This window comes from Macrobrachium rosenbergii, chromosome 6 (genome assembly GCF_040412425.1).
Source record: "Macrobrachium rosenbergii isolate ZJJX-2024 chromosome 6, ASM4041242v1, whole genome shotgun sequence".
Classification (NCBI taxonomy): Eukaryota; Metazoa; Arthropoda; class Malacostraca; order Decapoda; family Palaemonidae; genus Macrobrachium; species Macrobrachium rosenbergii.
The window spans coordinates 31,174,355-31,200,101 of record NC_089746.1 but is presented as its reverse complement, the minus strand read 5'-3'; the positions used below and the strand labels follow the sequence as shown (position 1 = coordinate 31,200,101).

At 36.1% G+C, this 25,747-nt stretch overlaps 1 protein-coding gene across 1 annotated transcript in view; it reads left to right on the top strand.

Moving 5' to 3' along the window:
- LOC136839818 (corticotropin-releasing factor-binding protein) overlaps nucleotides 1-25,747 on the top strand; it is a 256,714-nt gene that overhangs the window by 165,148 nt on the left and 65,819 nt on the right. The window contains exon 2 of the mRNA XM_067106147.1: nucleotides 24,617-24,683. Coding sequence (XP_066962248.1) covers nucleotides 24,617-24,683 — 67 coding nt within the window. The remainder of the gene's footprint in view (nucleotides 1-24,616; nucleotides 24,684-25,747) is intronic.

Genomic DNA, 25,747 nt, shown 5'->3' with positions numbered 1-25,747 from the left:
ATATACTTGTGTAACTGCCAAAACTGGCAAGGGCATAACCACTAACCAGTGGGGGTCCTATTACATAAGAATGGGAAATTAAAAATCGGCATAAAAATTTGGATAATGCTCGTTTCCGGTCCGAACATCCCATCAAGTATTCCGGTCCTGGTCGTTTCGGCCGTAAGTCATTTAGGCCGTAACATCCAAAACAACGTAAGACGTTATGCTTATGGTATTTACCGTCATTATTTTATGTTTTACGTACATCCCCAAGAGGCTGGTACTAAACACGGCACCCATTTTGCACGTAAACGTGCTTACGGCCTGAGGTTTGGGAACTTTACAACGAATGATGTCCGGTTGAAATCTTGAATGGGACAGTTGAAAACAGCAAGAAAACTGTCGAAAAAATATGTTTGTCATGTGGAATTGGAGTTCGGGCCGGAAACGAACTTTTACCAAAATATTTTTTTTAGAACATGCTCACTTAACAGCTAAGCCTAAAATGTAAAATATAGTGTCACTGGGGTGATGACTTTCTATTGGTTGGTGAGTCTCACTCTCGTAACTCACCAAGAACAGTAAAATCGATTCGTACAGAAATGCGAGAAGTCATATCACAGCTGCAAACCTTGCTCAGCATAAGCCCCTTTTACTAATTCTCAAATGCTCTGTTTTCAATAGAAGCAAACGGGGCCATACAGCAACCCCCGAAAACCAGGCGTCACTCGAAGAAGAAGAAGAAGAAGAAGAAGAGAACAAAGAGAGAGAGAGAGAGAGAGAGAGAGAGAGAGAGAGAGAGAGAGAGAGAGAGAGAGAGAGAGTATAACCTACAATGAATGATAGGAGAAAGTAGGCACGAATCAGGATCAGTTTATTTGTATATTCGTTTTTTGGTTCTTTCTCGTTTCCTTCATCTTTGTCTCTGCTGTGAAATTCGTTTTCCTTTGCCTTAAGTGACCTTCCATAGGATCATTTCCCAAGGGTCAAGCCATCTCGCCTTTAACAACCATCAGTCAGCCTATAATGATGTCAGTCCCCGGGAGAGTGAGTTTTTCACTGGATGGCCTGCCTTTTTTTCTTTAGTCTCATATTCTTTAATAGAATCTATTAAAAAGGGATATTGGACGCCAAACCATATACAGGCTTCTTAGCTGTCTGCATTCCAAATGAAATATTTTTTTTGCTGATCATTAATGAACAGAAATAAGAATAAGTGGAAAAGACTAAAATTCCAACTCTTTGAAAAACAAGAGACGCGGAATGATCAAGAAGCGGCTGATTGATGAATGGTCAAGCGACGAAGAGAAAGATTGATATCTATGGAAAACGCACATAACGAAATTAAATTCCGGGTTAAGTCCAAAGAAAATAAACGTCCTACTTAGAAATGGTGTTTTTAGCAATAAAAAAACTGAGACTCAGGGAATGTTTAAAGATGGACTTCCACTTTGGATTGAGCGTTAAGAGAAAGAGTGTTGGAGTAACTGCTGTTTTCTGTTTCCCCGGAGATATTTCGTTTTTGGGAGACAGCTTTGTGCAAATTGACGTTTGTATACATGCATACTCTCATATACTTGTATCCTAGATCTGTTGGTCACTCCCGGTCTACCGTCAGCCAATCCACCCAGCTGTTAAGTATACCTTAGTTTTACTAGACCACTGAGCTGATTAACAGCTCTCCTAGGGCTGGCCCGAAGGATTAGACTTATTTAACGTGGCTAAGAACCAATTGGTTACCTAGCAACGGGACCTACAGCATATTGTGGAATCCGAACTACATTATAGCGAGAAATGAATTTCTATCACCAGAAATAAATTCCTCTAATTCTTCATTAGCCGGCCGGAGACTCGAACTCGGCCCTAGCGAGTGCTAGTCGACAACTCTACCGACTCGTTCAACGAGGAACTTCCACCCAGCTGTAAATGGGTATCGTCATGTGCTCGGAAAAGATAAAAACGTGGGGTTTGTGTCAGCCACCTCATTCCTAAAGATCAGATCTCAAGAAGTTTCCTTACACGCCAAGTTTCCTTACATGACAAGTTTTCTTACGCACCAAATTTCCTTACAAGTCAAGTTTCCTTACACGCTATGCATCCTCAACAACCCACGCTATGACACATATCATATTATTCACATTTTTAGGTTCTTGTCTGCTTGCATGCGTTATTTTCCCTTTACTACAAAGTTCTCCTTTGATCCACACACACTTTTTATTGCAGGGCCCTGAACTTATCTTCCCTTTTCATTCCTCCTGAACGCTGGCTTATTGACGCAGTCCATTTCCTATGCACCTCATTTATACACTTACTAGATTATGCTTTTATCTTTACCCTAACACAAATGGATAATCCATCTTCTCATCGCTTCCGGAACCCTTGCCTCAACATGCCTGAATATGTGTATGTCTCTCTCTCTCTCTCTCTCTCTCTCTCTCTCTCTCTCTCTCTCTCTCTCTCTCTCTATATATATATATATATATATATATATATATATATACATACATACACACACATATAATATATACATACATACATACATACATACATACATACATATATAAGATGTATGTATGTATGTATATTCACAAATATTAAGACATAAATATAGTTTCAAATCCATTTCACAATACCTTGGGAACAACCTACTCCCAGGAGGAATGTCTAATGTCAGTTGATAAGCGCTTCGCCAACAGCAGAACTTGAACCGTTGCCTGGGTTAGAAACAATGGACAGTGACTTTGACCACTGAGCCATCATGAAGGGTATTAATTCACATCGACTCTGCTGTACTTAGCATCGGTATCAACTCACCTGCCGGTGACGCAGCACTCATTAATGAGAATTATTATTGATAATTAGTTGATAAGTGCTTCACCAGCAGTTTTCGAATCGTTGCCTAGTTTAAAAACGATAGACAGTAACTTTGACTATTGAGCCATCAAGGGAGGGTAAGTTTTAGACTCTGCTGCACAGATGAATTGAATTTCACCCCACCTCCGCTATGATAGCTGATTGTATATTTGTTGCACTTAGCAAATTATGAATTTTTGTGATTTATAAATATGCCCTTTTATACCTTGGGAACAATTTACAACCAAGGACTTGGGTGTAAATTATTCCCAAGATATGGTGATTTCGATATTAGACGATATTTATGGCTTAATATTGTGAATATAAAACAGGACATATTTATAAATGACGAGAATTCATAATTAGCCAAGTGTTACAAACTTACCAATCAGCTATCACAGCGGAAGTGAGTTAATATTCAATTAATATGTGCAGCAGAGTCGATATCAACTTACCCTTCCTTGATGGCTCAGTAGTCAAAGTTAATGTCTATCGTTGTTTATAAACTAGGCAACAATTCAGAAACTGCTGGTGATGAAGCATTTATTAATTATAATTCTCAGAGGTACCATGGTCTGAATGTTAAATGATATTTTGGGCTTACTATTTATGAATATAACAAAGTCACGCATGTATAAGCGACACACACACAAACACACAGAGACACATACAGTACATAAACACACACACACACACACACATATATATATATATATATATATATATATATATATATATATATATATATATATATATATATGTGTGTGTGTGTGTGTAACTAACTGAATCACGAAAATATGGAACGTGATGAATATATAGATAAAGGTAATGCCACGAAGGAAAGTAAAGGACTATAAGTCGTAAGGCCTTGCAGCACTCCATTGTTTCTTTTTCCTTCTTTACCTTTGTATATATATATGTATATATATTATACATACATATATATATATATATATATATATATATATATATATATATATATATATATATATATATATATATATATATATATATATATATATATATATATATATATATATATATATATATATATATATATATATATATATATATATATATTATAGTCACTGATACGTACGTACTATCACTGTCAACCAAATGGGAGATCTATGATTTTTATGGATGTCGTGGTCCTGAGATCTTAGAGTACTTTAGTACCCCTGGATTCCATTTTTAGAGAATGCCCTCTACTATTGCAAATAGAAAACTTCTTTTCTATCATTCATAGTATAGCCTCAACTATGCACTGCACTGCTATTTTCATTAACAAATAACCTACCTACACTCAACTTATCGCAACATCTATGAAGAAAGACTCACCATAAATATCTTTGAAAATACTCAGGCTCTTGATTTGTTTTACATCAGATACTGAAATTATTTTTAAAAAATCCATTTTTCATGATTAACTTTTTATATTCACAAGAAATTATATTATTACCAAATAAATCATATGGAGCAATTCAGAAGTCTTTAGCTAGCAAAGCGAACTTTACAGTAAAGATGAACAATATTTGTAAAAAAAAAAAGAAAAAGAAAATGGAGACAAAAATTATATTGATAAAAAGTATGTATAGATTATGTAAGGTATGATTTTCAAAATTTCGTCTTTTTTGATGAGGTCTAAAGTACAGCTGATTTTTTTCACTGACTCTTCAGGCCATCATAGAACTTTCTTTCACTGCCATCAGATGATAATTATGGGATAGAAACCAGTAATGATATTTGTTATTTGTATTTTTACTACATTATGATCTCCACTGAATGGATGAGTGAATTATGAAATGTAGTCAATAAAGACAAGCACTGGAACACTTTCAGCCAATCAGCGCTGACAGATAAAGAGATAAAGAGAAAAAATAACTCAAGATGAAGTACAAGCGAGCTACAAAGAAATGTATCATTCGGATACATTTATATTTTATACATTAGTTAGTTTGAGAAAAAGTTTTATATAGAAGTAGAATCAATTGAATCAAGTAAAAAATAAAACTACAAGAAACCTCCTTGTCTATGTTGGTTTTGAAGCATTTTTTCCACATCATTATGAAATGCAAGGAGAATAGACTAAGGATAGTAATGCATTGCATCTTCCCTTGAACCCTTAAAGTTCCAATTGCACGACATTCTCAGGGAGGCTGTTCCACAGTCCAACGGTGTGTGGAACAAAGGACCTCTGAAACAGAACATTTACTGCATTTTGGTGCTGCTGTTCAGCAAATCTGGTTGCTCTCGGTAGGAAAAGGGGATCAGGGAATTGTGTAATTGAAAGATTCTCTGTTAAAATACAACTTATGAAAAATTGACAAAAATGAGACCATCCGTCGATGGTCCAAGCCATAACTGCTAATATTAGGAAACAGAAACCTACCACCACGAACCACTCTATCTAAAAGAGATAAATCTCTGACAGAAAAAGACATCCATACCGGAGAACAGTACTCTAATAAAGGAAGGACAAATGACCTAAAACAAGTTGCACTGATTTTATCACTGTTATAAATATATGAGGCCTTTCGTACAATACCTAACTTTGGTGCAGAACAGTTATTAATGGAAAGCCCTTGTTCCTTGCAGTCTTAAGATTACAGATTGGTTCATTTCTGCTCAATCACTTACAAATGATTCAATCAAAACTTATTTCTATCGTGCCGTAAATATTTTTTTTTTCTCTTTAGTTGCCTCTCGTGATTCATTTGAAAAACTCACAATCTTTTTGCAGATTAGTTAACGGATGCCTTCCGTAATACCTGTCTTTCTTTGTCTCTCTTAATGACTGATAACAGACTCTGGATACTGGTACCAAATTATAGCTGGTTGGATCAATGTGTGAAGGAAACTGTGGACCTAGCAAATGTAGGTGGTGGCTTTACCACATAGTTACAACCCCACTTTAACCGAAAGACAGCGTCCATATGTGTTTGTACATCATTCACTTAGTACTTGCCAGTCAGCATTTTCTCTTCATGCATTATGAAATGTTTACTTTTTTTCTCTCAATGCCTCTGGTCTTGTCACTGAGTGAAAACAGATTCCCGATATCCCATGGGGAGAATTAGCTATCTACTTGTTTGTCTGTTTATACACCAGTGGGGTGACTGAAAATGATAATAATTACCCACAATCTCGGTTTCTGACCTTTTCCAGTAGGTTGTGACATTAATAAAATATATAGAACATGTTGGTATAAATAAATTTTGATGAAGATAAATTCGACTCATTAACATAATCTGTGACTGAGCATAGTAATAAATTAGGAGGGAGATGGAAAATGTCAATAAGGGGAGTAATTATATTTTTATTTGATTTAAAGAGGCATATATAACGAATACATTATTAAAATGCAATGGTTTTCCTGGTAATCCTTACCATACGTAGATAACTTTTATGATTAAAGATTAGAGGTTATTAATAAGCTGCATTCTAATGTCATCAGCTGATGATTTCCATTTTCATCTCGGTATTTTCTGATGAACTTGTTGAAAGCATTAAATCAGATGCATTTAGCTACTGTAAAGTTTAATCACGCTGAATCTGTTTGTGACGCCTCATTTCCAATATTAGGCGAATGGTCTAATAATTGTTACAGCTGTCAAAACCTGTCCCATCACCAGCGTCGCAAACAGCAGTTCTTGTTTGTGGACCAGAAACCTTCTGATAAGTTGTTCAGACGGATGCCCTCAAGCTCTTTAATTTATAATACGGTCTTCTCAAGAAGCAAGAGCTCAAGACAGCATATGGGTAATTTAGCAAATGATAATATAGATGTTTACTTTGATTATTCAAGAATATCACGTGGCTAAGAACCAATTGACCTGTTGTCCTTTATAGGTTGCATCAGAAGAACGTTCTTCAGTGGTAGTTCTTTTCATTATTATTATTTAAAGAATATCAATGGCTTATTGTTATTGCAGAAGAATTATTATTATTATTATTTATTATTATTATTATTATTATTATTATTTCTTATGTTACTTCGACCTGCAAATGTGATATAAGACAAGCCGATTTCAGGAACAAAAGACTTTGATACGTAGTCATGTTCAACTGTGGGAAGATATTCTTGTTTTCAAGAAGATCTCGAATTATTAAAGCGTGTTCCTCTCCGGATGATTAGAGTACCAATTTCAACGTCTTGGCCATGAATATGACATATTTCATAGTAGCACACTGCCTATGCTTTCTCCACTTTACGAAAATAATATGACAACTGCCTTCTCTTGAAGGGATTTCCACTATAGCCCACTGATCATGGCAGGGACGTAATAATAATTGTCTTTTTAGGTCGCAGCAGATTGATCCTCTCCTTCCACATCATTAACTTTGTGTACCGGACTTCTGAAGTTCTTTCTGTTGAACACCATTCTGCCTCTGCCTTTACTCCATTCTAAGGTCTTTCTCTCCATTCTGAAATTGGCCAGTTGGTATAGTTTTCGCATTTTTGTCATGCTAAATGACGCTCAGCTCGACTGGTCGGTGGCAATCTTCACATTGTCAAGCCATTGGACCAAAATTTTTCTTCTCCCAATTTATATATTCACTTTCTTTTAATGCTGTTTAATAATTCAACAAGTTTTGTTTCTTTTCCACACCTCTTGCCAGGAATTTTTACTGCATTTTCGACTAAATGCTGAGTTTCCTTATCTTAGAGACGTCAGTATGCACAGCACAATAATTCCACACCACGCAGCAATATATGATGCATTGTTGCCACTAACTTTTCTGTTACTAGGGAGACGGGACAAAGTATGTTCATGATCATGTTAACTCATTCCTTGAAAATTTCTTCCCAAGTTGAGGCTTTTGCTCAACGTTCCCTTTCTGTTAATCATATCATTGCTATTCTCTGAACATTTTCTACACAGTCCTCAGTTCCACGAAAAAGTTGCTGTTTTGGCAGCTGAGATATTAACCTTACGGACCAAATGTCCATGAAGTCTTCACCAGAGTTACTGAGATACATGCCCTTGTGCATGCCCTCTCAATACCTTTATTTCCAGTGTTTATTCTCATTATTGTTCAAATAATGTTATTAGACATAACATTATCAATAAAAATTGCTTATAATGATCAATACTAGAAGTGATCCATATATTTGGCATTGGATATGGCATACTAACCACCCTGATCATTGAATAACTGGTTTTCACAGCGAAATATTACAAATATTAACGGGCATCTTGCACACCATTTTTGCATAATCAGTATTGTTCACCAAAACAGAAGCTAAGGGTTATGGAGTGTGTAAAACTCCAAGATGGTGTCTTAGGGTGCGTCCACATTACAGTAAAAACATGTCATAAACACACGTTGGCTACCTATGGCAAATGCTGGCAAACGCTCTGATCAGATCTACCAGCAAGTCATTGACTTCTATTCAACCAGTTTGTGAGTGTGTGCGCGTGTGTGTGCAATAGTTGCCGACGCGTATTTACGATACGTTATACTGAAGTGTAGAGGCAACTTTAGAGGAAAGAAAGATTTTTTTTTGTGTGTTTTAGGATAGTAGGAAAAGAGAACGAAAACAGCAACAGGTGCGAGAAGGTAAATAGAAGTCTAGTGAACGATTCAAAGATTATTTGAGGTGCAACTGTTAGAACAGGGACAGGTTTCGTACACGAACGTATGAATATGAACAAGGAGAAATAAAGAGAAAAGGAAAAAAGAAGGCATTTAATAAACAAAATGGAATATGGCTGAGAGCAAGCATTTGAGGCAATAAGAAATTTTGCTGCCAGAAAGCAAATGCAGAGAGAAATTCTAATGAACAACTGGATCTATTGAGGCACACAAGCCTGCCTAAGCATCTTACATGGTCTCATATGCACGTATCTGTTGAACATATTCTTCTTCTTTCGACCTTATTAATCCCACTGCGTAGCAGGGTCGGCCGATCTTTTGAACGTATTCAAGGTTATGTAAATTAAAACAGAAGCATACTTTCCATCACCTTTTTAGTGTGTGCATAAATATCTATATATGTAGTACGCATAAACCTGTTCCCTCACTGAAACCCAGGAAAATATACACACATAATAGCAAGACCGTCCAAAGAAAAGCAGAACCTCTTGAATGGCCCGCAGAAATGATCGATGACATTTGCATCATAGAAGGCTGGGAACTACACTTTTATTCCATTAAGCGGGAGGCTCGATATACTGATGTTACGAGTATAATATTGCCCTTTTTTCTCATTGAAACGGAGGAGGAGGAAGACATCCCTTCCGTGAAAATAATATTAACGGAAATGATGAACTAAATATTGAAAGTGTTCGTGAACTCAATTTCTAAAGATGCTTCATTCGTTGAAATAAAAAATGTATCATTAATATACGACTGTATCATGCTATAAGTTTTTTTTTTTTGTATTCAGTTTCCAAGTTTTGAGAATAAACATATATCTATGTTTTTATCTCGAAAATTCTGTGATACCTATTTTGTGTCTTTTTTCACGACCAGTTTTTTAGTTTTCTGTACAAGAAAACTATAGAGATGGCTTTGTCTGTCCGTCCGCACTTTTTCTGTCCGCCCTCAGATCTTAAAAACTACTGAGGCTAAAGGGCTGCAAACTGGTATGTCTATAATCTACCCTCCAATCATCAAACATACCAAATTGCAGCCCTCTAACCTTAGCAGTTTTTATTTTATTTAAGGTTAAAGCTAGCTCTGCATCAGCTGCATTCAAGTTGTATAGAGTTTTCTCTGTGTCTTTCAGATACTTGAGTTTTCAGGGTTCCTACAATCTGCCCGTAACTCGCCGATGTTTGCCACCCTTAGATAGGAAAGTAGTTGCACACTTTGGTAGTTTCATTTTGGAGGAATACACTATGTCAGCTACTGAGTAACGACGATGGTAACTGAAATTCGTGGTGAGTCTTGTTCGTTATATACGTGATGGTCAACAGGGAGATACGTGGCGTAGATCAACACTGATGAAGACTTTCTCCTGAAGAAGGACATCTCCACGGAGGACGAACTCCCGATTTCAGTTACCTCCGTCATTACTCCGTAACTGATATAGTGTATTCGTTCGAAATAGAACTACCCAAGTTTGCAATTGATTTCCTCTCCAAGAATGACATACATCGGCGAGTTACTACTGGCAGAATAAAGTAACCCTAAAGAATCAATTATCAGAAAGATAGAGAAAACACTGTACAAATTGAATGCAGCGGATGCAGCTATCACCTTCAATACTATACATTATTATTATTATTATTATTATTATTATTATTATTATTATTATTATTATTATTATTATTATTCATTATTATTATTAACCTAACATCATGTCAAGAACAGCGAACCCAACGATCCCCATGTAAAGAATGGCCAACTTCTTTCCGGTCCGAACTCCAATTCCACATGAGGGCTAGTACTAAACACGGGAAACAGTGATTCATCTACACTGTTTCGCCGTGTTTAGTACTAGCCCCTGGGGGGGATCAAATGTATTTCGCCTTGTTTAGTACTAGCTCCTGGGGGATCAAAATAATGTCTGGTACCGAAGTGTTCACGTCTAGAACAGCGAACCCGATTATTCCCATGTAAAGAATAACGAACCCAATGATCTTCTTGTAAAGAATAGCGAACCCTGCTGTGAGTGGGTTCGCTAATCTTGACATGATCCTTAATATTATTATTATTATTATTATTATTATTATTATTATTATTATTATTATTATTATTATTATTATTATTACAAGGTTACACTTTTGTTAACAAGTGATTTCATTATTTTCGGAGATCAAATTATTTTTTTTTCTTTTTAGAAATGCATTTAATTCTGTTGCACTCGCGACAAACTCACAAAGTGATAAAAGGTTTTTTATGTTGTTTATCTGGGGTAAACACGTCAAAAGGGGAAACTCTTTTTAATATACAATACGAAAAAGTATAGGTAAATTTTATTTTTATAATGACAAAGAATGCCGTTTGATACTATCAAAGATAAAAGCTCCAACAACTGATGGAACTTCAAGTAACCTGCACTAATATCTCTGATGGTCCTGATAAATATCACAAGTTTCATTTGGGCAGACTAAAATTTTCGAGATATATTTTTTCCTAATATACCGCGCGTTTTGTATCGCATGGTCACATTCTATGCTTTAACTCGGGCAGATAAAAAAAAAAAAGATTTTTGAAGTCTTTTTGAATGTCTATGTGGCATCTTTCCCTATATTTAAACCGTGAAAATACTGATATTTACTCCTAATTAATGTACACAATGTTTTGTTGCGCATTTATGTTTGAAGTATAATCTATTTGCCCGTATTTCGGACCCCTCATCAATCTGTGTCTTGGTAATGGGTGGAAATTGCCGCGGACTTTGTCAAATCAAATCAATCAACATCTCAGGTCAGAAGATTAAAGTCGGTGATATTACAAGATCTAATGAATCCATACGATATATACGAAAGGCTCCCTCGGCCCTTGTTAAGCGTTGTTTATCAGATTCAGTAGTCTGCCAATACCATCTTACAGACACAAACTTCTTTTATTTTGAACTAAATCTGGATTTCTAGATGTAAAGACCAAGGTTTGTTTATATATTCCATCTATCTCACCTGGATTTCAAGAAAATTATAATGACGCACTGTAATCAAGCGACACCAATATTCTGAATGGATTTTTTTGCATTGCGAAAGCTCCGTTTACCAATTCAATCATTTTTCATCTAAGTCAGTTCACGGAAATATATCATTATGTTGCATAGCTTTTAAGCTGCATCAGTTCTCATTATCAGATCCTCGTATGACCTTTTAATAACAATAAATTTTTCTTGAGAAATATTGATCTCACCTTTGTTCACCAAATACAAACAATAAAAATGAACTTTTAAAGAATTCTTTGAGAACCGCAGTTATTATGTGCATGTAAAACAAAAACAACAGGCAGAAAAACCTGTATTTTTCAACACGCCACAAATCTCACAGCACCGTAAATCCACTGTATCTTTAAGGGTCTTTGTGATGCGGGAGATCAGTTAATACATAACAAAGAGCTATGGTTCTGGTAGACGAAAAAGGAGAGCCGCACAGATTCATTACAAGAGTTGTTAATAATGGGCACAAAATACAAAAAGGTAAATCAGCAAAAATATCTCGTATAAGAATACTAAAAACTGAAATTAGTAGAATCTACTTCATTTCCAAATTCTAATTACTTTCAATTGACATTAGTTCCATTATTATTGAAATTAACATTTACGTAGTTCTCAAAATGTAAATCAATAAACTTCTTTTGCACGTAAATATAACACCAGATAATCATCTCTAGTTATATTTTCAACAGAAAATACTGCCTTAGTATCATTTTCAAGGGTGGGGACCGCACTGTGATCATGCAATTAGGGCAATTGTTTCATGTAAATAGGGTTTTCACTGCAAAATTGAATACTTTAATCTATATTCTTACTTTAATCTCTATTCATACTTTCTTTCTTACTTCGACTTCGACTCTTTCCAGTTTTGCGCTCTGGAAGATGTAGGAAAGTTGTTCAATCGAAAGCTTACTAAACATCAGCAACTTTTTGAGTTTGACGTATGAAGGGATTGATGAGCCACGTCTCCCATGTACTGAAGCGTGGATATCAAAAACTAATGAAAAAAAAGTCGAGATGAACTGTTTGAGAAGCCTATGTAAACTAAGACCGGCTGGAAGTATGAAGTTGCAGTAGAAAGTTCAGCACAGGTCGTAAGAGGAATTAGGGAGTTTTGAGGGGGCTTGGCCACACGTAAAGGGTAAAGGACGAAATGCTAGAGAAATGTGTGCAAAACCTGAATGTTCTAGGAGGAAGGAGAGGAAATGGTGATGGAAATAGATGGCCTTATCGTCGATTTCAACGAGTCTTAGAGCTTCATTATCACACACTGGCAACTTCCCGGTCATCAGTCCGTCTGATTTCTTGTATAATATGAAATGCAAATGAAAAGGTTGTGAGTATTATTTGAAGAATAAGGTTAACCCACCTGCTTTTGAATTCAAGCAATGATAATTATTGTAGCAGAAAAATGTACTTGTTAATATTAAATGTAGCTCTGAATAGCCAGAGAGAGAGAATTAATTATTTTATGTGGATTTGAATGCAAAGAAAAAGGGCAATAAAAATAAATGGTTCCCGGTACAAAAGATGGCATGGAGAAATGTTGTCCAAAGTTAATGAAATCCTGCGTCTGGAGAGTAATTCATTTAAATTCTGTTCTTGTGGATGATAGAAGAGAGGCAGAGCTGAATGATGCATGAGTGGAAGGACCTAGTACAAATTTGAAAATGCTTGTGTAAGACAGTAAGTGACTGTTGAAGACATTAGGAGGGCAGTCCAGAGGCTGAAGAATAGAAAGACATTAGGAGTTAACTGAATTGTAATTGAGGTGCAATTATGCTGTCATAACATGAGAAGTTTGCATTGGTTGAAGGATGGATCAGGATGTTCTGAAGTATGACAGGTTAATGAGCAGAGCGTATAATTCGTTTATGTTAGGAAGGAAGAGAAGATAGAGATATGGAAAACAAAAATTCTTGCAAGATAAAGGTGAATGACTTTGTGTACGTAGAGGAGTTCAACACTGAACCGATAAACATTCTGTTAAGCGTATAGAGCGGCTTACAATGTAGAAGTTGTCTGTACACGGTTTATCCACTAAGCAGCAATTAAAATACCAACTTGTCAATGACCATTTTACCGTTTTCTTTTTTTCTTTCCGAGCTACCATGGTTATAGAAAACTGATGTCGAAAAAATCTTTTGTCATACAACGATATCTTATAAATCGTTCTTGTATTTGACCAAAATTAGCTATAAAACTCCTGAACTGAATCATTTTAGGTATCATAAACATGATCTAATATTTATGTATGCGTGTTGTTAAAATCGTCTCTTGCACGTAGTAATAAACTTATACTTTCCAGGTGAGTAAAAGCTGCGAGGCCGACTTGTTACCATGCGAAGTAAGCTACGTCAAATTTGATTCATTACACCCCTCCCTTTTTTTTTTTTTTAGTTAGACTTTAGCCTAGTTATGTCTCCATTCCTTCCTCGAGCCCACTTGATTGTGATATACAGTGATGTTTTTTGTTGAATATGCACCATCTCAAGTGACAAAGTTAGTTTCCTACGTACAGTATAGTAAGTACCATGGTCTTCCTTCAACAGTATTTGGACTGAGTTTGACCGTTTTAGCCTTTAGCTATTCTTTACTTCTTATTCGTGTTTTAATCTCCTTTTTTTTTTAAGTTCTGGCAATTGATTATGAACGGATTTTGTTATTCTCTTTTACTTGTGCCATACTGTTCATTGTTCTGTTCTTTCTTTTTTTGCTGTCGAAGCTTGCTTGACAAGTTGATGGTCTTTTACTCTGCCGCAGGAAGTCAAGTCCATCGTTAACGGGAATAAAATAACAACAGAAGAAATACCTAGCCATTTGGATTGCCTAGATAGCTATGAAGTGCCTCGTTGCCACAAATTATTTAAGGGAACGAACATTTTAATTTCAAAGATTTTACTGTTACAACAAACACATTGTTTTTCAGAAACTAACATTGCCAAATGTACAGAATTAAGAATATTTGAAAAATAGATAGCACAGAAATGCTGTGTCAGCGTATCTCCATTCTGTTACCTTCCTGACATGTGTTGTAACTATGACTGTCTCCGTCATCACAGTACTCCAGTTGCATAAGTCCACGGCATATCTACCCATCACTAAAAAATAGCCAGATTTGCGCCTTAAATCAGGAACAATCGGTAGTGTCTCATATTCATACCTGGACCCCGCTCCGGAAAGTAACTTGACACATTTACAAACGTTCTTTGTATTACCATTTTTTTTCTCGAAACTAATTAGAATTCTTCCAGGCGTGTGACATATAAGAAAACGACACCCAACAAAGCTATCATCAATTTCTCAAAACTGGTGCTTTCCTCACAACATAAAAAATCTAACTTCCGAAATCTAAAGGACTTTATCCCAAGTAAAAGATCTAATCATGAATGTTATGGTCGTTTTCAAATCTAGCTACAAAGAAAACACATCACCTCTGAAATTTGATCAAGGTAAGTTTTATGAAACATCACGTGAAATCATCGTAATAATAACAAGACCTGAATTCGTTAAACTCAAGTATGAAGATCAACAGTATTTATGAAGGCTTAATTAAAAGAGAGAAGAAATATCAGGGTTTACAGAGAGAGAGAGAGAGAGAGAGAGGATGAATACAGGTTTTTAAATACAATTAAATAACACTTGCTGGGTACAAAAATGCATACAAATGTAACATATACACATAAATATACACATATATATATATATATATATATATATATATATATATATATATATATATATATATATATATATATATATATATATATTAAATATGTGTGTGTGTATCTTGTATATATATATAATAATGTTTTTTCATTATCATAGGTGCTGTCAGAGATGGTCTGCAGTAGATCCTCTGTTATTTTCTCATATGGAGTTTTAGGCTTCGTTCCTCGCTTTATTATGTTGGCGATTTTCTTTTTCTCGTCTTCAAAGCGCGGAGTATCGTCTGTTTGATGGTAGATGACTAAGTACCTGGTTTGATTCTGTTTCTTCTGTTACATTTTCAAGGTGATTGTGAATACTATTCACAATTACAGCTGAAATGCACTCATCTGTTCAGCTGAATGAAAAGTGAGGCCCTTGTAATGATAATTGATCAAGGCTCCAACAGTGAGAGCTACAACACCATCATCAAACTTCTGAGAGTTGATAATTTGTAAGCTTCCAGCTGCTCCAGCTAGTAAGTTTCTTCCATGTAAGGCAAAATTTTAAGATTTAAACTGGAATTGCTTGGCTGACCAGTAATGGATGACCATGAAATCACTGTTTAAGTGATGACTAGACAAAATCTCTGGTAATTTGATGTTCTTGTACAAAAATAACAAAATGTGTAATCCATCTTGGCACAAATAGGGAAAGGACTCAACCTCATATGTCAGAACACTGAATACAGCACAACTAACACTTGGAACACACGTCAGTTATGATAACTTTTTAAGCAGTTCCCACAAAGAACAGTCACATGCTTCATATATTACCGAGCAGTTCTGCATGTCTTTCAGTGTTGCTTTAGTCAGGACAACTACAATGTTTAGATTTGTCACATGTGCCCTACCAACAAAACCAGTCTCTGTTGAATCTTGAAGCTCAGTCCTTGTTTTAGAAGCCTTTGAGATCCATCATTCCCTGGAATGCCATGTGTAGATTTGGTTTCACAACTTATATGGCGCACCTTCAAGAAGGTCAAACCCATAGACAATACCACAGGTGTCAATGTGGTCATAAAACCTCAAAGTACACGCATAATATAAAGGATAAAATGGGTTGTCATTCACTCACTGCAACTTCAGTCATTAGCAAAATTCATGTTACCTAGGCTAATCTTGATGTACTTGCTATGGCCTTGCTCACAGCAACATCTCACTTTAGTGCAAGGGTATGCAGCTGACAGAAACCCAAGTCTTCTTTAACAATGGGTCTCAGTACATCATTGTGTCCTCTTTACTCAAGGGTCAACTTATGCTACATTCTCACAAGCAAGTCAGCTTCACTTTGACTGTTTGCAGCCCAGGATGTACTGAAACTTCACAAAATTATTTGGCTTAAGGCCAGGATGGAATGTTTTATTATAAAAAATGTGGCTGCAGGAAAAGGATTCCTTCTAACAGACCAGAGTATGAAGTCTGACCCCCTTGACAATATCAGTGCATTCATTAAAGCTGATCCTTACATTGCCTTTGTGTACCAGGAAAAGAGATACAAAGATGTCACCTTACTGTGCAATGAAAATGGCGCAGTTCTCTTCAGAAAGAGTCACAATGAGTTATTGATCTGCCTTGTGCCAGTGAGCCATGGTTTCAATAAATCCTCTTGAAGAAGAAAATTTTTCGTTCTAGTTTGGCAACTACCAGTTTATATGCAAAATGGCGCAGTTCCCTTCAGGCCCAGATACTCTAGTTGTACCAACAACCGAACGCCAGGAAAGAAATGCAATGAGTTATTGATCTGCCTTGTGCTACTGGGTTACTGTTTCAGTAAATTCCCTTGAGAAGGTAACTTCTCAAGAGGACCTAGGAGGACTTTAGACTTTGGGACTTTTGGAGGCCTCTGTATACATACCAAAAATTTATTTTCATGGAACACAATTAGGTAAAACTTAAGACTACTACCACGCCCCTCTGGTTTGGCAACTACCAGTTTACGTGCAAAATGAGCAACATTTGGATGAACGTAAACACATGAACAAAAGACAATAAATATCATAAACATAAACAACAGAAATAAACATAAAGGGAACCAGGCTGCAGCAGTACTGTACTGTACAGTTTTACCCACAGTCATCAATAAAATGGATAGATACGACAAAGCGCTACCTTCCAAGATAACCAGAGTCCCTTTGGATATTTGTAAATTTGCGAAGTTGGCATATATGTGGCTATATTTCAGGTATAGACAGAAACACAGAACTTCGGCTTTGATGCAGAACACCCCAATATTTGGCACATTATCATACCCTCCATATATTCCTTGCATGATATTCAGTCAGTTGTGATTACACTTCCACACCGCCACTCCTCCTCATAGATCTATAAGAATTATTTCTAACAGAGAAAATTGGCCCATCTATAAGGAACATAAGCATATTAAGAAGTAGCATACAGTGCTAACAGACAAGGAAATGTATCACACCTGTTTTTCATAAACATAGCAATTGGAGAAGTTTACAGCACTACAAGAAATTCCCCGAGTTCTCACATCAGACAACACTATAAATCCTGAAAAGGATTAGTTGGAAGGGTATGTTGTAGGAATGGTTCATATCTTTGGCAAAGTTATGCTTGCAGAAATCTAATTACCAAAAGTAAAATCTTGCTTCTTGAGTTCATGGCTATCACAGCTGAAGGAGAAAATGTCTCCAGTGATCATTTTAGAGACAATGAATATGAGAGCCCACTAATTACAGCCAAACTGCTTAGCAGGTATGTAATTCAACTCTCATCTCCTTGAGTTAATGTCGTTGATCCCTTCTATATACCTTGTGCACATCAAGAAGCAATTTCCGTTTACTGCTAAGGGAAAAGTCTTTCCTTTGGAGCGTGAGAATGATGTTCATGCAAGCCACGCTCCTGACGTTACTGTAGATGTTTCATCAACCCAGAAAGTATCCTTCATACTGCATCCAGCACGTGCCATCAGTTCTGCAGGCAGAACACGCCATTTGCATTCTCATCAAACAGCTTGTAGAGCAAGACATTCTTCTAACAAAGATAAAGAAACCCTTAAGTATGTATGATGATTTCTACGTCACTTCCCCTCTCTCTCTCTCTCTCTCTCTCTCAAACACACACACACACACAAATCACTTGCACACATTATGCTATTATATTGTTCAATTTCGCGTACTCTGGTTTAGTCTCATTTCATCCTTGTTACCGTCTCGTTAAAGTTCCTGTCACTCATCACACTCCTTAATAATGGTTTAGTACAAATTACCATGTTGCAGTTTGGATATATGATTCTTCTTTAATTGCCCCTACACCCTTCTCTTTTTTTGTAATTGGCATGCTGCATTTGAGAGATACGCGTATATTATGTAGAACTTTGTTTTCGATGTTCATAATAGATAAATTATACAAAATTCAACACACGGGAACTTTTAATTCATGCTCGGGCTTCTGTATACAAATAATTTAGCAGTACTGACTCTAATTTTTCTACCAGTTAAAATTTATTTCAGTTTAATTCCATCGTGTTCATATTTAGCATTCCACCTACATGTATTCTCTGACTAAACTCCATAATATTGGTTAGTATAAGTTTGGTTGTTTCTTCATCAATGTGTCTTCGTGCACGTACGTTGTCATCAGCGCATGAACTCATTTATTTTCATGCGTACCCTCTTCGAATTGATATATGCTGTTTGCTATACTTAGGTTACCGGAAAGTCTTGTGGTTCAAAATACGTCAAGATTAAGGATGTTGTATATGTCCATGGTAGTTCCCCAAAAACCACAGATCTCCGCACCAGAAATTAGTAGTATTCCCTAAATAATTTATGGGTAATTCGACCCCAGTATTCTATTTGAAATGGCCACAATTCCATTCCCTTGTCTATCCTAGTTTTCCCGGGAAGGAGAAAGGAAGCAGAAGATTTCAACTTCTTATCCCCATTCTTATGCCATTCCCCTTCCTTCTCCTCCGCTTAACCTCATTTTTATGTGTCCCTTTATATTCGCAAGTGACTTCATTACACAGAAGTGGTCTAATAATCCTTAGCTAGGTCCAGCTTTTTCAGACAAGTGTTTTGTGATCAATATCCTCCATCGGCTTCTCATTAGGGTTAGTTTTCCGGGAATTATAATCTGGATGAAGGAATTGTATGGAACTCACTTGCCTGGAAAAGGAGTGACATCCCACCCTTTTGTTTCGGCTTATAGTTTTTCACAGATGCTCAGCGCAGTGTTGCGCTCCTGCCCCGCTACGTCACTTTGATGACAAGCGCAGTAAGAATCTGTCATTGGCAGGTGGGGAAAATGTATCATTACCCAAATCAGAGCACCAAAACAAAATTATTTTCTCTGTTAGTAATTCTTTATAAATTTTTATGCTAACTTCAAAAAACAATTTTTAATCCAATTCAGGAGTATTCTGCGCTTGTAAAACCCTTAAATTATTCATTTCAATGTTAGTTATCTAGACAGCTTTCGCCATACAGAACTAATTTATACGATTGCGTTGGGCATTTGCTTTATTGCTTAATCTTGAGAATTCTTTTTCTTATCGATTTTTGCACTGAAAACTAGTTTCCTTTTCCCGAGCGCAGCTTCCGGACCCCTCCCCAACCCCTTGTTATATTAAATGGACTTGAGAAATGAATGGAAGGACCCTTATTTTGTTTTTTAAGACGATTTTCTTTGTGACATTAGGTAACGGGCGGCATGAATAAATAGTGACGCAAAGCATAAAAAAGGCAGATTGTTTTGCTATGGTGACACGGTTTGCTCGAAAGTGAGAAGCAAGCGATACATTAAAAAAAAAAAAAAAAAAAAAAACTGATTTCTGCCGCTATTTTTCTAAGGTGGTGACTAAATCTGGCGTGGTCAGTGAGTGCATAATCAATCACTGCCCTTGCGGAAGATGTTCACACACCTTCGAGCCGTTGCTTATTTTTAGTTTTCTGTAAAAGAAAAGTATTGTGCCGGTTTTGTCTGTCCGTCCGCACTTTTTCTGTCCGCCCTCAGATCTTAAAAACTACTGAGGCTAGAGGGCTGCAAATTGGTATGTTGATCATCCATTCTCCAACCATCAAACATACCAAATTGCAGCCCTCTAGCCTCAGCAGTTTTTATTTTTTTTAAGGTTTAGTTTTCGTGCGTCTGGTAGCGCTTTCCGGAGGCGTGCTACCCACCTTTACTCCACCGCATCTGGGGAGTAACTGGGTGTTGCGAGGTCGTAGCTGATAGTTTTGTACAGATGACCCGATTGGGCTGAAGAAACTTTGGCGCATTTTTCACTTGTTTCCTTATCCAGCACTGTTATTGAGTGTTTGTACCAAATTCCTAGCCAGAAGTGAGCTGGGAACCTTCAGACCTTGTCTTGGATGCAAGTTCGCACGGAATTTCCATGTAAGTTGTTATAGCGTTACAAGTACTCTTGTACTGGCAACTTTACATTCCTTGGTTTATCTAGGTATTTCCGATTATTGTTTTTGCCCTTCTTTATGCAGACGATCGTCGATATTTCCCTGGTTTGTTTTATATGAGTTTTATACGAGTCTTGCGATCGCATTTCAAAATGATGGAGAAATAGTGGAGAAATCTCATGTAAATATGTTCGTGATCGATTGTCTTGCAACTCATTCATTTATGTGTTATATTCTCAGCTTGGCTTAAAAATAAAAGATTTTTTTCACACACTTTGTTTTTTTCAATGCAAATTTTTGTTCCCCAAGATCCTGGCTCAGTTGTTGGGTAATTTGTGTACAGGATACGAGTCTTTCAGTAATGAGAAACTGCGTTATAGAAGCATGGTCAAGCAGCCGAAGAAAATGTATTCTGTATGTTGTTTGAGTAATGCTAAATGATTTTTCAAAAGAAACACATCAGATCAGTTTTAGGTTTTAAAGCCAGTATTCCCTTTCAGCATTTTTAATATTGGTCTCTCTCTCTCTCTCTCTCTCTCTCTCTCTCTCTCTCTCTCTCTCTCTCTCTCTCTCTCTCTCGTGCCTTTTCCCTTTTCCACACTGCCTTATTCCCTTGGTTATTCCGATTCATGAAGCTACAGAAAGAGTGAAAGAGAGGGATGGAGGATTGAGGAATCTGAAAAACAACCGGAGGCCCAGAAGGCTTTGTGGGAAATGGATCTGTAAAAGGGTTAAGCCTGACGATAAGGTATCTGGCCAGTGCACAAAGAGATCGCTGCAAAATCTTTCTATTAATTTTTTTTTCCACAGAATAAACTATCAGCTGCCTATAGCATGGAGATTGGTAACTCTCTCTCTCTCTATCTCCCTCTTGAAATTGGGCTGTGGTTACTTGGCAAATCGATTCCCTAGTCTATTTTTTTGTCCGAATTAAATTCTGCTATTATTTTTTTTTTTTAATTAAGTTTGTTCCTGATATTGATCTAACTCTCTCTCTCTCTCTCTCTCTCTCTCTCTCTTCTTCTTCTTCTTCTTCTTCTTCTTCTTCTTCTTCTTCTTCTTAGAGTGGTTGCTAAACAAATCGTGTCTGTAGTTCATTTTTTCTCATCAGAATTAAAAGCCTTTACTGTTTTTTTAAAATTAAGTTTGTTTGTAAAATTAAGGTTTACTCTCTCTCTCTCTCTCTCTCTCTCTCTCTCTCTCTCTCTCTCTCTCTCTCTCTCTCTCTCTCTCTCTGTCCCAAGTCCCACTTTAGTTTGGTCTTGAGAATTTAATATACCCAAAATAAATATTGTTGATTTTTCAAAAGATAGTGCATGATTGTCATCCAGATTTTCAGTCAAGGCATCGTTCTTGATTTCTAAGACTTCAGCGTTCTGTATTTAAATATTATCTTGGTAAATTCCATCACTGTTTTACTTGCAAGTATTTATACGCACAAATATTTGCTCATAATTTATGATTAATATTGTGATATCAGTTCACGTTTTTATTTCTGAAACGTTCATTGCGAGAAAGAATATTTGCCTTTTCCTGACAGTAAGCTGTTCTAAGTCAAGTAATTATTTTTCATCCGGGTTTTCTTTGACGGGCCATGTGATGTTATATTTTCAAGCTGTGAGTAATATAGCTTTCCTTCATATAATACAAGGGTTCTCAACCTGGGGTTCGCGAACCCCCAGGGGTTCACAAGAAGGTTTCTAGGGGTACTTGGATGGCTGACGAAAAAGTATTTTAAACTGCAGCTCCGGTTGAGGGTGGGGCCGTGGGGACGGTTGCGACTTGCGAGGACAGTCAGTCAGCTGGCCGCCAGGCACTGATGCTTTTAACATTCATGTTTCTGCTTAATAAAGTCATTAAACTTTAAAATCATTTAATAATATCCTTTGCAGTACCAATGTATATTCAGTATACAATGGTAATATATTGACTAACTCAAAATACTATATTGAGTTAGTCAATATATTACCATTTTATTTGGTGTCAGCTTACTAGGAGTTCGGGTTGATGGTCTTATAACTCGGGGGGTACTTAACGGGAAAAAGGTTGAGAACCCCTGTTATAATAGATCCGTATAATCCTACCTTTATGCTAAAGGTAGTTCCATACTGCCAGAATTCCACACCATTAGTGATGTATGAATGCCTAATAGTCAGTAAAATAAAGATAACCGTTTACACGAGAGGTTGCAATGGAGTCGGGTATTTCAACGGGAATAAGTTTAGCTTTCTAGTGAAGTGAATGGTTACATAGAAGTAACTTACAAAGTGTTTGTAAAGGCTTTTAACATAACCACCTTTCCTCAGCTATTATGAAATCATTATCATTTTTTGAAGAATGTTTTGGAGTTCAAAATCAGTGTATATAACGGAGTCAGGCAAAAAAAAAAAAAATACTGCAAGATTGTGGATTTACCTGTTCTGGAAAATAAATAAAAAAAAAAAACTATCACAACCATTCTACAGGATGGAACAGTATAAGCAACTACGTATGGAATGGTCATCGTTCCTGAACGTATCAAAAACGTACAACAACGGTCAAATGAGTAAATTTTCATTTGCATAATTTCAATCAGAATAAATATAATTAAAATACTATTACTGGTCGTTTTGCTAATTACCTAGAGTTGACTAGTACAACATAGAGGATTACAACAAAAGACTCGTGCTGAGCTGGATTACATAGGATTATAGCCCTGGTACCCCTATGTTTTAAGGCGATAATTCATCCCGAGAGAACGAGCCCACCGAGCAATATTGGCATCTCGCTATACATAGGGACTTCGTTATAACTGTCGAATCCCAGTCAGTTTTTCATTCTTTACAAGTACATTGTTGCACAGAGATTAGGTGGAATTTAGTTTCTTGAACATTATATTCTTAATATTACAATACAGATCTTCAGTTTCATAAGGAAAAAAAATCGTATTTGAAAATCTGAGAATTCGGAAACAACTCAGTCGGAGAATGTCGAACTAGTGATGCTAAGGCATTTCGGAATGGGTCAAACTATTCCTTGCAGAATAGGCCGTCATATCGTTAAGAGGATCCAAAATGGAGCTACAACCAATTTCAGTACAGGGACCATACCCAATCATTAAACTTTAAGATAAAGCTTTCAAAATACTCGTATATGTAAAAAAAAATATGGTATCCATCAATAGGATTAAACTGACATACCTTAGGGACGTTAACCCTATCAATCTCGCACAGTTCAGTTGGCAATTGCGACCGCCATCTGATAGCGACCTATAATAACAAGTGATCAATGCAATTAGTGACTGATCAGGGAAAAATTTATGTTTATAATCAAACTATTTAGTGATAAATTTATGCATCCCTAATGAAACTGTTCGGTGAAACATGTATACGTGCCATATTACATACAATTTCTTATTCAAATTTCTACATAATTATGTATTTCTTTGTTTTCCACTATTCTGAGTGTAGTGTCTGTCCATGTTAATATGCATATCATTCCTCATTTAAGTTACTATGCATGTACACCTTTGTTTGCAGCCTTCCTCCCGACTCAGTACCATATCAGCATCATGTACTCAGAGCTTATTAATAGTATGGAACAGTCAGAAAATTTGTAAAACATAAATAATTTTCTTTCTTAATTTGATTTTAAATGCATTCAAAATCATGCATTTTTCCAATTTTCATCTATTACAAAGCCCAAGTGGCATAAAAGCATGTGTCTTTCCTTACATTTCTTTGTCCTTTTTGAAGAGGGAATCATATAAGCTCTGGGCTCTGCTGCTGCCGAACTCAGGTTTAGCCAGCAAGTTCGGTGGCCTGTCAAGGAGAAACCTCGTCTATACATTCTTTTACATCACTGACATCAATAGGCCCTATGTCACCACTATGCCTACTATCATAATAAGATTTCCATCCGCACTCTCAAAGCTCATCGAGTCTCGACAACATATCAGTGTATTTTGAGCTTCCTGATAACGAGTTAACCGTCACAGGTAAAGGTTTAACGGCTAACGTACGTGCATATACCCATAAAAGGTTTTGTCGTTTGCTATTAACTACAAAAAATTAATTTCTTGTTTTCAGACTGTGTCCCAAAAGGTGGAACTGAGTCCTAGTCTGCGCACGAAGAGGAACACTAGGATCATTGAAGGTAAGAGGAAACGAGAGCGATTTCTGTATTAGCGAAACATCGACGGTTTCGTTGAGAGAGAATGAGATAGCGAAGGATGTGGTACTAATATAGTTTTGATAATACTGTAACTGATTATCTCTTTTAGTTAGGAGAGGGATTTCAATGAAAAAGGGAATTTTGTTGTGAAAATAGGTGAGGTGATTATGAAAGGAACTTCAGAATAAAATGCCAAAAAGGAGAATCACGAGATGAATATATTGATTATATGTCAGAACTCGAGAAATAATAGAAAAACCACAGCGAAAATGTAGATGATTTTGCATAAACTATGTCTCTTGCAGGTAAATACCTGAAAGGGAAGTCAGGAACCTGTAAACTCCTTTTAATAATCACTTTTATCATTGGAATAATAACTAGTCATTTTACAAATACAATTTTGCATATTAGGCAAACCTTCGAGTTGATGCATGAAAAAAGGAAATCACCATGAATGTCAGGATTAACTATGAATTCTTACACACAAACGTTACACACACACACACACACACACACACACACACACACACATATATATATATATATATATATATATATATATATATATATATATATATATATATATATATATATATATATATATATATATATATATATTGTAAAGGAAATCCCTTACCAGATTGTTCTAGCATTATGTAATGGCGATCTCTAAGGTTTGAGTATGGAAGTGTGAGTAAATGATACCATCCTTATATAAAAAAACTAAACTTATTACAATTAAACCAGTAAATAATAACAAATTACAAAATAAAAAGTATGAATATAACAGAATATAGTAGCCGATGACAATGCTTAATGATAATGTTAGATGGCAAAGTTTGAATGAATATATAAATATCAATCACCATAAGGAAGAAATGGGCAACAGTTGCAAATACTGACTGGCGTCAGCTTTATAGTTAAATCAACTTCAGAGGACTGAAAACTGATAGAAAAACATTATAGATATATATATATATATATATATATATATAATATATATATATAACATATATCATATATATATATATATATATATATATATA